Below are 15,943 nucleotides of genomic sequence, written 5' to 3'. Positions count from 1 at the left end.
GCGATTTACTCTATTTGAGTTTACAGGAAAGGCTCTTGAGTAGTGTTCTGAAGGACCGTCTGCATGGGGGGGTGCATCTCAGTCAGAAGAAGGAGAACGCAAAGGCATGAAGCATGGGCTTCAGGGACCCATGGGGGGTTTGCTGTGACTAGAGAGGGTAGTGTGGGCAAAGGGATCACAAAGAACCGAGCGTGCCCCGATGTGGCTCTTGGTCTTCGCTAGGGACAAATGCAATCAGATCAGTGGTTTTTTTAATTAATTAATTTACTTATTTTTGGCTGTGTTGGGTCTTCGTTGCTGCGCGCAGGCTTTCTCTAGTTGAAGCGAGCGGGGGCTACTCTTCGTTGAGGTGCGCAGGCTTCTCATTGCGGTGGCTTCTCTTGTTGCGGAGCACAGGCTCTAGGCACGCGAGCTTGCGTAGTTGTGGCTCGCGGGCTCTAGAGCGCAGGCTCAGTAGTTGCGGCGCACGGGCTTAGTTGGTTCGCGGAATGAGGGATCTTCCCGGACCAGGGCTCGAACCCGTGTCCCCTGCATTGGCAGGCGGATTCTTAATCACTGTGCCACCAGGGAATCCCTTAACAAACTTTTTAAGAGGATCTCTTTCAGAGTTTCTCTGAGAGTAGTCCCGAGAATTTGCAGGGGAATCTCTGGGAAGCTGCACTTTTCTTAAGCTGCTGAGAGCCTCTTTTGCACACCAATGTATGAGAACCTCCAGGAGGCTGGTTTCTAGGCAGGATTCCCTGCCTCCGTTTCAACCATTGGGAATGGTTGGCCCTGGGTCCAGGGTAAATTCTGTGTATGTTGATGAATAGTCATAAACCATGAACACTAAAGAGGTTTCAAGTTCTAATAGAAGAGGGTGAGATTTGGTGATTTTTTTTTCTTTTGCTCATCTGTATTTACATTTTTTTCTACTTGCAGTACTTGTATACTAAGAAAAAAGAAAACGCTAAATAAGATAAATTTAATGAGCAGCCAGTATTTGCAAGCACGGAACAAGCTCATGGAAGAAATGAGTTGCCCCAAAAGGGTTACACAGGCAGGGAAGTGCCGTTGTTTTCAGCAGGAAAGCGGGGCCTTGTAACAACAGGAAGCTCTGGGAGGCCGCAGTACCCAGGCTTCCAAGCAGAGCGGTTCTCGAAACAATGGCTGCCTGTGGCTCGGGAATATTGGGCAGGAAATGAAAGGACGCTGGGAGGGGGTGTGCCAGAGGAGCTGATAAGCGCTCCCTGTCCGTTCTTCACTTAGGCCTAGCAGGCCAATGAGGAAGTTGTTTTTCTAAACGCTCCCCATCTTTCATTAGCAAAGATGATTTTAGGAAAACACAGAAATGAAAAGAACCCATGGTGCCACAGGTCTGGAAACCATTAAGAAGCTAAGCCTCCCAGGAAACCAGAAGGTACAATAACCAAGGGAAGGTATTTCTTGCTCTCAGGGCACGGTCCCTTCAGTCAGGGCACGGTACCTTCAGTAGGGGCGGGGGGGTACCTTCAGATGAACTCAGCACCATTTAAAGCCAAGTCCCTGGAGGACTCCAGCCTCCATAATAATCAAAATAGCACTGGGGTTAATAGGAGTCCAGCCATACCAAAGGAGATACGTGTAAACCTCCTGAGATTGAAGTTTGTATTTATTTAACACAAATTTCTGTTCGTATGGGTGGGACAAGTTGGGGAGTCAATTAACACTACAAAACCAAAACTAACAAAAAAGAATGCCAATGCTTTGCCCTAGAAGACCTAGATAAAAACCAGAACCAGTAGGAGTGAAGACCTGAACATTGCAGGTAGAAGTCAGATCCGCCTTCTTCATTTCTAGCCCAGCTTCTCCCCAGCCTCATCCAGGAAGTTCACAGGTCATGGGATGTTAGACCTGGAAGGAACATTAGCAATCGTCTAGATCCAGAACTTGAACCTAGTGCAGATGAAAATCTGAGGCTGGGAGTAGCTATTTTTTTGGTCAAGGATATACAGCTGGTCCATGTTGCTTTCACTGATAGGTACCCAGCACCTAGTACCTGTGAGTCACCTGCGGGCAACTCAAAGAAGAACACAGTTACTCTCCTCAAAGGTCTGAAATCTAGTACCTGGAGGTCAGGACTAGAACCCAGGTTTCTTAACTCCTTGTTGTTAAGTCCTTCTCTGTCATCAAGTTGCTCTTAGACATGAAATCAGCTCAGCTTTCTGTGGCTTTCTGGTCTTCCCCATGCCTGGTCTGTGCCTGGGTTTTCCTGGTGTGGAGGTTAGGCTTATACAACATGCTGGAAAGTGCATGAACTTGGAATTCAGACAGACTCATAATTGCACCCCAGCTTTGCCACTAGCTGTTTGACCTTGGGCAAGCCATCCAACCACACCAAACCTTAGCTTTCCATCTATAAAATAGGAATAGTAATGTCTACACCTCAGAGTTGTGAGAATTAAATGAAATAATGATTGTTAAGCATGGGACCCCACATAGCATTTGGTTAGTGCATCCCATGACCACCTACTAAGGCATGCAAAAAAAGAAAAAAAAATGGCCTGGACACACTCAGACGAGAAAAAAACTTACATTGTCCTCATTCTTCAGATGATTGGTGTTAGTCACCCATACAGTTCAAGAAGCTGGTTTATTTTCCCTGTTTTGTCTCATTAACCTGCTCAGCTCCATCCCTTCTCCTTCTGGGACTCTCTCTGGAGGCAGACGTGGCCATCCTCTTTATCCATCACTGCAGAAGAGCCTCCATCCGTGGTGTCTCAAGGAGCAGGTGGCAAGAAGGAGAGGGTCTGTTAGTCCGGGAAATAAAATCTTGATTGGGTGATCCAAGCTGACTGTGGTCTTAACGCAGTTCTACTGAGGAGTTAAACGGCTTGTTGGCAATGATAAGGGAATTGATGCTCACAGCTGGGCCTGGGAGTGTGCTGGGGCATGCCTGAAAGAGCTTTCTGGCATCCGCAAGCAGCCTTATGGAGTGAGTGATGTCTGCCCGACAACTCCCCTGAGAGCAAAGTCAGACAGTAGGAAGCACGAGCCAAAAAAGTTTTCATAAATTATACAAAGCCTAGCAGCCTCCATGTTCAGCAAGGGACAAAAGGGACATTCTCAGCAAAGGGACATTTTCTGCACCGTTCCTGTGTACCAGGTGAACAGGGCCAGCTCTAAGCCCAAGGCCGTGTGAGGGCTTCTCCAGGTTTGTTCTCTGTGTAACCTCATCACACCCCACCTGGTTTCCCCAGTCAGCTCTGCCCTCCCTCGTGGTCACAACCCTCCCCTCCCCGAAACCCAAAACACCCCGGAGGCCACTTTCACAGTCCCTCCTAGGCTGTTTCCATTTGCTCATTAACCGATGATGCGTGGTCCCAGATATTTCACTGCCCTCAACTAGCCTTTTATCTTTGAGTCACAAAGGCACTTACATTTCCTAAAGAAATTTTCGGAAGCAACTAGAAAAGAGTGAGGCTTCTCACCTCCCCTTTCATCCTCGGCAAAGCGTAAGAGGTCCTCTGCACTGACCCTAAAGGGACACCTTATTTTCCCTTGTTGGATCGATATGTTTGTGGCAAGTCTTTTCCTTCATATTATCCCCTCCTCCACCCACCTTTCTCAAAAGCCTGTTCCCTTGAAGGGAAGAATTCCAGGGTTACCCCTACTGAGGCAGCTGCATGGATTGGACATTATTCTAAGGGCAATGGGAAGCCAGTGAATGTTTTGGAATAGGGGAGCTTTTCCATAGTGTTTTAGAAAGATTTGTTTGGCAGTGGAGCTCAAGATAGAATGCAGTCTTCCTAGGCTGTCAAAAGTCCAATTTACCTGAATTTACCTTCTCTTCCACCAGACTGGTCTAGTCAGCATTCCTGGAATTCACCACATTATTTCTTGTTTTCCCACCTTGTTTATACCATTCCCTGCTCTAGCTGCATCAGAAAGTGAGTGATGTTTACAAAGTGCTTATTATATGCCGGAAGCTTATTTAAGCTTTCTACATGTATCACAGTATATAATTGCATCACATTGTATCTTATCACATCACAGCATCTCAAATCACCCCCTAGGAACCAGTGTCTGAGTTCTTATTGCATAGCCTTGTACGTCCTCCTTTATCCACTGATCAATCTCACAGCATCGTGCGGCCCCGGAGTGAGGGTCCTGCCTCAGCCCTCTCTAACAAGGTCCCTCTCATACTGTCAGCTCTCTATAATGTACGCAATTTCCTGTTCTTGTTCAACACCTAAAAGCCCTGCCTGACTTCCCCCACCATTGTGTAATCTTTTAGAAGAACTTCTGTCACGTTTCTGTGCCTCTCAACGGCCCTTAACATATTTTGCTTGATCGTTTCATACCGGCCAAGTTACTTAATACCTGTGGGCTTCAATTTCCTCATTTACAAAGCAAAGATAAATACCTTCCTCAGAAAGTGGCTGTGAGGACTGCACTGGGTACAAATCATGCATGAAAGTGTAGCGCTCAGGGGTCGGCACGTAGTAGGTACACAGAAATCGTCCGTTCCCTCTTGGCTTCTAGAGGGCAAAGATCTTATTCACTGTTTTGTCCCTTGGGCTGGATAGCCCTGCGGTACATCTGCTTTGGTAGAAGGAGAATCGTTGTCATTGGGAGCAGTGGGTGTACGGATGACAGAGACCTGAGAGCTCAGCTGGGATGAGTCAGGGTGTGGAGCAGAGGGAGGGCCTGGGCACTTCTGTGGGAAAGAGCTGACTTGATTTGGCATCTGAAACCCTGGAAGTGAGGAGGGGAGGGGACTCCAGGATACAGTCTTCCATCAGGAGCCTCACCCAGCAGTGGAGCAGAGCTGGTCTTTGGTCACACCAGGCCAGCAGTTTAGGCAAATACTTCTATTTAACAAGGAGTAATTACCTCACAGGGTCATTGGAAAGGACTTCAACACACAGAGAAATTGCCACCCTAACTTTAGAAAGCCCTGGGGCTTCTTTAATGAAACTTGTTTTTTTTAAAACCTATTTTTTCTTTAAAAAAATTATTTCTACCTCACCCTCATCATAGAAAATTCAGAAAAGCAAAATGAAGAATATAGAAAAGCAAAAACATACTATTAGCCTTTCAGTGTGTGTGTCTTTTATCATTTGAGAGATGGTGAAGGGTTGTGTAAACGGGACAGTCACTCTTTGCTCTTTATATTTGTGTATCTTTTTCATTTTTTATTCTTCTCTTCCCCAGTGTTATTGCGATATAATTGATATACTCAACTGTATAAGTTTAAGGTGTACAGCATAATGGTTTGACTTACATAAATCTATTGTGAAATGATTACCGCAGTAAGTTTAGTTAGCACCCATCATCTCATATACATACAATAAAAAGAGAAAGAAGGGCTTCCCTGGTGGCGCAGTGGTTGAGAATCTGCCTGCCAATGCAGGGGACACGGGTTCGAGCCCTGGTCTGGGAAGATCCCACATGCCGCGGAGCAACTAGGCCCGTGAGCCACAATTACTGAGCCTGCGCGTCTGGAGCCTGTGCTCCGCAACAAGAGAGGCCGCGATAGTGAGAGGCCCGCGCACCGCGATGAAGAGTGGCCCCCACTCGCCACAACTGGAGAAAGCCCTCGCACAGAAACGAAGACCCAACACAGCCAAAAATAAATAAATAAATTTATTAAAAAAAAAAAAAGAGAAAGAAAAAAATGTTTCCTTGTTATGAGAACACTTAGGATTTACTCTCTTACCAATTTTCGTATATAATGTACGGCAATGTTAACTATAATCATCATGCTGTACATTGCAGCTCTAGTACTCATTTATCTTGTAACTGGAAGTTGGTACCTTTTGACCACCTTCATCCAATTCCTGCTCCCCACCTCCCCCACCCCCTCCTCTGGTAACCACAAATCTGATCTCTTTTTCTATGAGCTTCATGTTTTTTTTAGATTCCGCATATAAGTGAGATCATACAGTATTTGTCTTTCTCTGCCTTATTTCACTTAGCATAATACCCTTAAGGTCCATCCATGTTGTCACAAATGGCAAGATTTCCTTATTTTTATGGCTGAATATTATTCTGTCGTATATATATGCCACAACTTCTTTCTTTTTTAAGATTTATTTATTTATTTGGCTGCACTGGGTCTTTGTTGCTGTGCGTGGGCTTTCTCTAGCTGTGGTGAGCAGGGGCTACTCTTTGCTGTGGTGCGCGGGCTTCTCACTGCGGTGACTTCTCTTGTTGTGGAGCATGGGCTCCAGGCACGCGGGCTCAGTAGTTGTGGCTGGCGGGCTCTAGAGCGCAGGCTCAGCAGTTGTGGTGCACAGGCTTATGGTCCCTCCAAGGCATGTGGGATCTTCCCAGACCAGGGATCGAGCCCGTGTCCCCTGCATTGGCAGGCGGGCTCCCAACCACTGCGCCACCAGGAAAGTCCCTGCCACAGCTTCTTTATCCACTCATCTTTTGATGGACACATGTTTCCATGTCTTGACTATTGTAAATAATGCTGCTATGAACAGGGAGGTGCAGATATCTTTTCAAGTTAGTGGTTTTGTTTCCTTTGGATATGTTCCCAGAAGTGTGATTGCTGGATCATATAGCAGTTTTACTTTTTAATTTTTTTGAGGATCCATACTGTTTTCCATAGTGGCTGTACCAGGTTATAATCTCACTAATGGTGCACAAGGGTTCCCTTTTCTCCATATCATTGCCAGGATTTCTCTCTTGTCTTTTTGATGATGGTCATTCTAACTTGAGGTGATATCTCATTGTGGTTTTGATTTGCATTTTCCTAATGACTAGTGATGTTGATCTAGTGATCTTTTCATGTATCTATTGGCTTTTTGTATATCTTCTTTGGAGAAGTGTCTATCTTTTGCCCATTTTTTATTTGGATTATTTGGTTTTTTGCTATCGAGTTGTTTGACTTCTTTATATCTTTTGGATATTAACCCCTTATCAGATACATGATTTGCAAATATTTTTCCTATTCCATAGGTTGTCTTTTCATGTTGTTGATTGTTTCGTTTGCTGTGCAGAAGCTTTTTAGTTTGATGTAGTCCTGCCTGTTTATTTTTGATTTTGTTGCTTGTGCTTTAGGTGTTATAGCCAAAACAATCATTGCCAGGACCCATGTCAAGGAGCTTTTTTCCTATGTCTTCTTCTAGGAATTCCATGGTTTCATGTCTTATATATATAAGTCTTTAATCCATTTCAAGTTAATGTTTGTGAGTGGTATAAGATACAGGTCTAGTTTCATTCTTTTACATGTGAATATCCAGTTTTCCCAGCACCAATTTTCCCAGACTGTCTTTTCTCCATTGAGTATTCTTGGCTTCCTTGTGAAATACAATTGACCATATATTCTTGGGTTTATATCTGGGCTCTCGGTTTTTTCCCACTGATCTTCTTTTCTGTTTTTATGCTAGTACCATACTGTTTTGTTTACTATGGCTTTATAGTATGGCTTGAAGTCAGGGAGTGTTTTTCATTTTTTTATCAGTATATATTGCTTCTGTAACTTTTTCAAAAGGAACTTAAAAATAGATGTTAACCAGTAGGTGTTGAACACCTAAAAGACATCACCACAGTAAGGTAGGGACTGCAGTTGTAGAGTTTCAGGCATATGGGTAGTCAAGGGCAAGGAACCAAACAGCTCTCCTTAAATGGTGCTTCCATACCTGGCCACTAACTCATGGGATCTGCCCTCTTGATGGGGAGGGTTTGAGTCAGGTAGGTGTAGCTTGGGGCTTTTTCTAAACTTCCTCCTCAGTGTGGTACCATGAAAAAAGCATGAGCTTTGGAGTCAGACAAACCTAGGTTTGGATCCCAACTCTGACACTTACTAGCTGTGTGATGTTGGGCAACTTGCCTAACCTCTCTGAGAATCAGCTTTCACATTTTCAAAATGGAGAATTTTACATCTTTTGTGGATTGGCTATGATTATAGAATGGAGAATGCTGTTAAAAGAGGGGGGGGGGAAAGCACCTCATGTAGTGCCTGGCACATAAAAAGTGTTTTCTTCTTTGAAGGACCCAGATATCAACGGAGGACTGAAAACCCATCTGGAGAGTAATGACCAATCCCTTGTTTAGCAAAACATTTCAAGTGCTTGTGTTTTCAAGGCTATTCTAGATGAATGAGACAGAACTATCCTCATTGTCCCTAAAGAGCTCACAACTTAGTGATGGAGATGACATAGGTTCAGGCAACACCTAGCACTTAGTGCTGGGTAAGAGCCGGTTTGCAATAAGTATTTGCTGAATTGGATTTTTTAATGAAAAGTTTTGGGGAAAGGTAATATATTCTTATAGTTCAAAACTCAAAAGTATAGAAGAGTATACAATGAAGAGTCTCCCTCTTACTCATAGCCCTGGCCTCAGCTTCCCAGTTTCTTTTCCCATAGGCAACTAAAGTTATCACTTTATTATGCATCCTTCCATAGATATTTAATGCATATACAAAGGAATTGTATAGCTGTTCTGTTATTCTCTCTTTTTTAAAAAAACAAATGCTCATATACCATTACACTCGTCTGTGCCTCATTCTTTCTGCTTAACAATATATCTTGGAGACTGCTGTATATCAGTACATGAAAGTTTCCTCATTCTTTTTGATGACTATGTAGTATTCCACTATATGGATATTCCATTATTTATATAAATAGCTTCCTATTGATGAACAACCTCATACTATTACAAAAATTGCTGCAATGAATAACCTTGTAGATATAGAAATGTTCTAGAATTGGAATAATGAAAATGTTCTGAAACGTGATTGTTGCTTAACTGTCAATATAGTGTAATCCACTTAATTATGTGCTTTAAAAGGGTGAATTTTATGACATTTGATTTATATCTCAATTTTTTTAAAGTTTAGAGAAACAGAAAAAGAAACTTTACTCCAAGGAGGACAGGCTAAATCCTGACATATTTAAAAAACAATTTTCCTTGGAAAATTGGAAAGCAGTTAATTTGCTTTTTGTAAAGAACAGAGAACATTATACTTTAAAAAATAAACACCACGACTTTTCAGACTTTTCTATAATTCTATGTTAGGCCAGGAGGAAGAGAGAAGAGGTTAAAACAGGGAGGAGAAAGGAGAATCAAAGAGGGAGGGTTGCTGGAGGACAGCGACCCCTCAGGCAAGCCAAGGCCCACAGAGGCTGGGAGGAGCGTGCCACAGGAGACATGGAGGCGCAGGACACATGGAGGCGCAGGAGACATGGAGGCGCAGGACACATGGAGGTGCAGGAGACATGGAGGCGCGGGACACATGGAGGCGCGGGACACATGGAGGCGCGGGACACATGGAGGCGCAGGACACATGGAGGCGCAGGACACATGGAGGCGCAGGACACATGGAGGTGCAGGAGACATCGAGATGCAGGAGACATGGAGGCGCAGGAGAGATGGAGGCGCAGGAGACATGGAGGCGCAGGAGACATGGAGTTGCAGGAGACATGGAGGCGCAGGAGACATGGAGGCGCAGGAGAGATGGAGGCGCAGGAGACATGGAGGCGCAGGAGACATGGAGTTGCAGGATCGAGGAAGGAGGGGACAGAAATACAGAGCAGGAGCTGGCAGAGGGAGAAGGTACAGGAGCCACTGTGATGACAGATTCCTGAGGAATGGAAAGCTGGGAAGTTCTCTGCTGACAACCAGAAATAATAGAAAAGTGATTGAAATCTTTACTTCATCTCTTAAAAAATGCTGTAGTAGAGCAGGCTTATTCACAGCACAGCAGAGCTGCCTGAAGCCCTCACTCTCTCCCCTGTGCACAGCAGGAGATTCTCAAAGATTTCTTCCCTGTTCAGCGGCTTGTCTCTCTCTGACTCTCCCCCTGCAAGTATCAGTTCTTCATCCACCAGTGATCCTTGGTCCTTTCTATCACCTCAGTCAAGGTGATGAATATATCCATCATGCCCAAAAGTTTCCTCGGCCCCTCCGCAGCTCCTGCCTCCTGCCTCTTCCCTGCTTTCTCCCACTATAAATTAGTTTGCATTTTCTTGAGTTCTATGTGGATGGAATCATATAGCATGTACTCTTCTATAGAATGGCCTCTATCGCCCATATGCTATATAATCCCTTGTTATTGCTGAGTAGTAGTCCATTGTATATATGTACCACTAGACTTTACCCTGATGGTTAGGGATGCAGGACCCAGAGAGGGAATGAAATATGACCAGTACAGGACCTCAACAAAAATCCAGAATGGGATGGGAGGAGTGCCATATTTCCCTAAAACACAAATGCAATTTGCACTGTGAAAGAATGAGGCTGCCATGATCACATAACTGATCAAATAAAACTGTTTGTTCCAATCTCCATCTCCAGATCTGATCAGATTCCAGCCATACAGGGAAGTGGGGCAGCTTAGCAGGCATTGCCTCTGGGGGGATTCAGAGAAATGATTTGATTGCTGGCCTTTTCTGCCCTAAACCCTTGAAAAAGTTTGGAATTGAGGAAAGAAGTACCACCACGTTATTTATGGTATAAAATGACTTTTAGTTGTACCAAGTTGGACCAAATGAAACAAAGGACTTTAAAACGTTTTGTAAATTGTAAAGCATAAATCAAAGGCAAAGCCTTCTTTTCTGTCAGAAACCATCTCAGGATTTATCTTGTGCTCCGATTAAAAGTTAAAGTTAAAGATCGCTGCTCCAGGAAAAACCAAACCAAACCAAACAAAAAAGGGACTTAGAGAACCATCAGTGCGATAATTCAAAGAAGTCATAATGTTATAGCATAATCAGCAACTGTGTGTACCTCTGTAGGAGGAGACTTAATGTTCTTTGGGTCCATGATAAATACCACAGAACTAGTTCTGTGGCTCAAACCTTCTATAGCAACCTAAACAGGCAATGGAGGCTTTCTTTCCATCTATACCTACTCAGCCATTTTGTATCAAGCTTCTATCCTGTCCAGAATCCTAGGGTGTCCCCAATTTGGTTGGGCCCCAGGAACAACAGTCTAAAGAATTCTGAGGCTTTGAGACAATACTCTCGGCAACCCCTGCAACACCACTGGCCAGTATTACCTTTAGAGCCTTGCTCCCCTAAGTATGGGCTGCAGATCGGCTATATCTGAATCACCTGGTAATTTGTTAGAAATACAAATTTTTGACTCCCCCCCTCCACCCTCCCATTAGAATCTGCATGTTAACAAGATCCCGGGGGTTTGTATCCACATTAAAATATGAGAAGCTCTGGTCTAGACAGTCGTTCTTCGACTTTAGCATGCATCAGAATCACCTGGGAAGCAGCTGCTGGACCTCATCTAGGGACCACAGTCTGAGAACCACTGCTCTGGCTCTAGAGCTGGATGATTACAGAGATCAAGTGGATCCTTTCTCATTTACTGAGTATGATGGAGAATTCCTACGTCTTCCAACTCGGCCCAAGACGAGAATCCAAGAAAGCTAACACGCCTCAGGGACCAGGACCATGGCCTCTTCCCTTGGGTTGTTTTAATATTGCCTCCTGTTTAAACAGAGCTGTGGACTAGAGGTTCTGGGGCCTCTGTACCAAATTTATGGCAGAGGCTCCATCCGGGAATGTGTTTTCCTCACCTTTAAAACAAACGGAGCCTGAGTTTATACAACTGAGAGCCATGGTACTGGGAGGTGGGTCTTTGAGAATGGGATAGGACAGATTGTGACCCTGCACTGCCCGTCTGTGGGTGTTCCTTATAGAAGCCCTTTGAGGCTGAGGCTTTTGTCTTTGAGTCCTCTTCGGGAATGCTCCAAGCTCTCAAGGCCACCTGTGCCGTGCAACAGCCATATACCTTGGTACAGACTCACATTGTGAAACACATCGAGGTCAAGCACAGTTCCAGGGCTGCTAACGAAATCTGTACACTGTTGGGTCAGGACTGCTGCCTTTGTATTATGAAGATACACCTCAATGCATAGAAAAGTGACCTCAATCAGAGAGGGACACAAAAGCCATTCTGAATAAGGAGGTGAGTGTTGACTTGTAAGAGGTTGGTCAGCTCTACCCCAACTGCCCGTCAGATGGGAGGCAGCAAACTGTTTTCACCAAGACTGAATCTCACAAATGATAAATTTACATCATATAGAAGCTTCAAATAGAAATAACTGTCACTGTAGAATGCTGCTTATATGCCAGGGTCTGTGCTAAGTATTTACAAGTATTACTTCAATCCTAGCTATGAGGTTAATATCACTGTTATCCTCATTTTACAGATGTAGAAACTAAGAAATGGAATTATTGCATATTTTGCCCAAGGTTACAAAGGCAGTTTGGCATTCAAACCTGTGCTCTTGACCATGACCTTGCGTGGCAGGTTACAGAACAACATCTTGTTGGGGTTGGGAAAGAGTCGACCTACTGTGCACAATAGGGATTTTTTTTTTTTTAAACAATACAGCCTTTTTAAGCATGGGAACTCTGTTTGCTTATTTATTTATTTATAAAATTTATTTAGAGGCATGAGGCATAAATAGGGTTCTCACCAAGAACCCTATTTCATAAAATAGATCAAAGTATAGCTTTTCTAACTGAAGCCAGGAAGGGGCTCTGGACCCCTGCCCACACTCACAGCCCCTCCTCCACCACACCCACTCCTACCCCGTATTCACTCACAGGGAATAGTTCCACCTCTGTGGTCTCTGGCCTCAATATTTCCAATCCCAAGTTCACTTCCTGCCCTCTTTCCACCTTGGGTAACTAAGAAGCTTCTCACCAGTTGGTCATGAATGACAGGGGCAAAACATGGATGTGTCCTGGAGAAGAAAGGCTCTGGGGATGCACAGCCTTTGCGAGGTGGGTGGAATACTTTAAGTATGATGAATTTTACTCAGCACCGAAAATGATAGTTAGTGGTTGAAGGAAATGATGGGGGAGTTGTTTAGAAAGTATGGTAATAGAGAATCCAGGAAGAATGTTGAGCCTGAACACCTAGTATCGACCCATGTAAAGGTCCAGTCCAGCTTAGTATTGTGTGTGGGTATGATCATGTGCATTAAGCATTAATGGATTGGCTTTAGTTTCATCCAAGGCATTAATGGACTGAGTATGTTTTGGGGGAGTGAGCACAGTGCCAGCCCAAGCCCTGGTTCATGGAATTCCCATACCACCTCTGTGCCTGAGGACTTCAGCACCCAAGGCTTTGGTAGTTCCAGACCATCTACAACACTCTCACAGAGGGACCTCCGGTGGATCTGTCCAAAGACCAAAGAGACAAGTGACTTGCCACTCTCTCCATGCCATCCAGAAGGCCTGTGGCTGCCATTCTGGGTCACTGAGCTGGCTGGGCTGAACAGGTTCAGCCCTGAGGAGAGAACAGCATAGCCAGACCCTTCTACCCAGGCACTGGACTTCCGGAGTGGCAGGAATTTGAGAGGCCGTGTTGGTCCCTTATATGAGGTCCATTCTATCAATGACTGGTTTGACCCATGTGGTGGTGGTGCCGGCGGGGGGTGGGGGGAGGTTCTCACCTTTAAAAAAAAACACTTACACCTTTAAATCACCTTTAACATTTTGGCAGATATTCTTCCAGTCTTTTTTCCCTTTGCAGTTTTTTAAACATAGCTGAATTCACAGGGTATATTTGATTTTGTGCCTTGTTCTTCTTTTACCTACCTACATCATAAGCATTTTTCCAGGTGTTAATTACTTTTCATAAGCAACAAGTACTCTTGAGTGAGGTAAATAAATTTACCTGCCCCTTGGTTTCTTCATGTGTAGACTAGGCAAGAGTTCTCTAATTTTATCACACAACAGTCACCTAGAAGGCTTTTTAAGACACAGATTGCTGGGCATCACCTCCAGAATTTCTTATTCAGTGGGTGTGAGTGGGGCCTGGGAATTTGCATTCCCAACAGGTTCCCAGGAGGTGCTGGTGCTACTGGTCAGGGGACCACACTGGGAGAAACAGTGACGTGAGGAGATTGTGTTGTGGGATTTCCAAGGTCACTGCTGGTTTCAAAAATCTAAGCGTTTGCATATTTTACAGATTCTTAAAAAAAAAAAAGACCTAACTCTTAAAACACATGGGTTTTCCAAACTTTAACAAAACCCTATGATTTTTTCTTAAATATCAAAGAACATCATCTACCATTTACAAGTAATTGTTTCCACTTGTGGCTCATATGCATTCCATACTTACTTCTCTTTGAAGTTACCTGGATTTTTAAAAGGCTATCTTTAAAAGACAGTCAGACTTATCCCTAATACTTTATTTCTTCTTTTCCTTTGCATAGTTCCATATGTATTGAAGAGCTGTGCAGAATTTATAGAGACTCACGGCATTGTGGATGGAATTTATCGGCTTTCAGGAGTCACCTCAAACATACAACGGCTAAGGTAAGCCAAAGAACAGCCCCCCAAAGGATTCTTCCATGATCCTTTCTCTGTTCATACCTCTGCAGGTGTTGGGGGTATTAAAAACTGAAGGGATTGAGGGAAGGATGACAGGGCAGAAGATCAAGTGCTGATGTTTTCAGATGCCTAACTCTTCTTAATCTAATCAGGAAGCTCTCCAGTCTGATGTAATTCTTTCCAACAAAAACTCCTGAGGGCTTTTCATCAGTTCCTATGTCTTGCACCAGATTTATCTCTCTTAGGTGGATTCAATTGAACTCAAATGATTTAAACTGCAAGTTGGAAAAAATGATTTATTATTACTCACTTGCCTACCCACAGCTCAGATCCCCATTACATGGTATTCAGAACTTGCAGGTCATCCTGAGTTTTTCTGTTGGCACACACTCAACATTTGATATTTCATCTGGTCGAGAAATCAGAAGTCTGCATGATTGTGCATTTCTCTAATTGATGCCTGTACTTTTAAAATTATTGATAGAGGAACTATTTCCAATTCTATGGATTTATCCTAAACAATTCTAAAATGCATCCTAGAATTTTTTGGAAGAAATTTCTATCACACTGAATTAAGAGGACACTAATCTTCTTTATATGTATTATATCTGTAAAATAAAGGGAGTGTATATAGTGTGTATATATAGAGTATATACATTATATATAACATATGTACTGTTCTATGACTAAAAGAATAGGTTTATGTATTTTGAATATTGTTCTTTAATACAAAAAGAACATACTTTAATATATTTATTATATATTCTTTAGTTACAAATGTAGACTTTTCAAGTAAAACATTCTTGTTACAAGATTAATATGTAAAATTTACATTGTGCAGGTAATTCATTTTTTTAATCTTCTTCCTCCTATTTAGTTTTCTGCCCCTCCTCCTCAAATCTCAATTGTCATGAAACTATACCAAAGGAATAAAATATTCTTTTTACTCCCAGAGAAGTGATAGCTGCTAAAAAAAATAACTGGTTTATTGCAGCCAAAGGTTTTTTGTTTAAAAAAAAAATTTTTGTAAAAAAAAATTTTTTTAAAAATCTATGTGCTTACATCATTTCACTAATTTACTCATGTGACATTTTTCAGAGTTTCAACAGCAAGTATTTTTAACGGTTTACTCTTAGCTCTGAAACATACTACACAGTAGCTGGTATCGTGGAAGGACATTTGGACAATGGCCAATTCTTTTTCACTTAAGGACTGACCTTAGCCTTGACAAGGGAAATTTCTGGCTAACTAAATGAATAAGCTCTAGATTGTTTGTGTTCTGCCCTCGTAAGAAAAACACATGCCTATGAATTTGAGGCCATTGCATGGTTTTCTTTTCAAGGCCTCACTCAGTTCCTGTCAGGTTCTGACAGCATCAGGGATTTCCCTTCCCTTTATTAAAGGGGCAGAACCCGACTACAGGAGAATGGGCAGCAAGCTGTTTCAAGATGCTGGTTCTGAGAGTCCGGTTGACTTTGTCACCACTACATGTTTGACCAAATGAATACTCTCAAGAAAGCTAACTTCTCTTCTGCATTAAAGCTCAGATTTATCATCTTTTAAATAGATTTTTAACTTGTAAGTATATATACTATTTGAGGCAGCATATTCATGTAACCTTGTTAGTAAATGTTTTTTTAATTAGAAATGAGGCCTGGAATCTGATG

At 43.1% G+C, this 15,943-nt stretch overlaps 1 protein-coding gene across 1 annotated transcript in view; it reads left to right on the top strand.

Annotated features, from left to right (window-relative positions):
* ARHGAP31 (Rho GTPase activating protein 31) overlaps positions 1 to 15,943 on the top strand; it is a 110,971-nt gene that overhangs the window by 48,073 nt on the left and 46,955 nt on the right. The window contains exon 2 of the mRNA XM_036850388.1: positions 14,159 to 14,261. Coding sequence (XP_036706283.1) covers positions 14,159 to 14,261 — 103 coding nt within the window. The remainder of the gene's footprint in view (positions 1 to 14,158; positions 14,262 to 15,943) is intronic.

This window comes from Balaenoptera musculus, chromosome 4 (assembly GCF_009873245.2).
Source record: "Balaenoptera musculus isolate JJ_BM4_2016_0621 chromosome 4, mBalMus1.pri.v3, whole genome shotgun sequence".
NCBI classification, from domain to species: domain Eukaryota; kingdom Metazoa; phylum Chordata; class Mammalia; order Artiodactyla; family Balaenopteridae; genus Balaenoptera; species Balaenoptera musculus.
The sequence above is the reverse complement of the archived record's forward strand: the minus strand, read 5'-3'. Positions and strand labels throughout refer to the sequence as shown.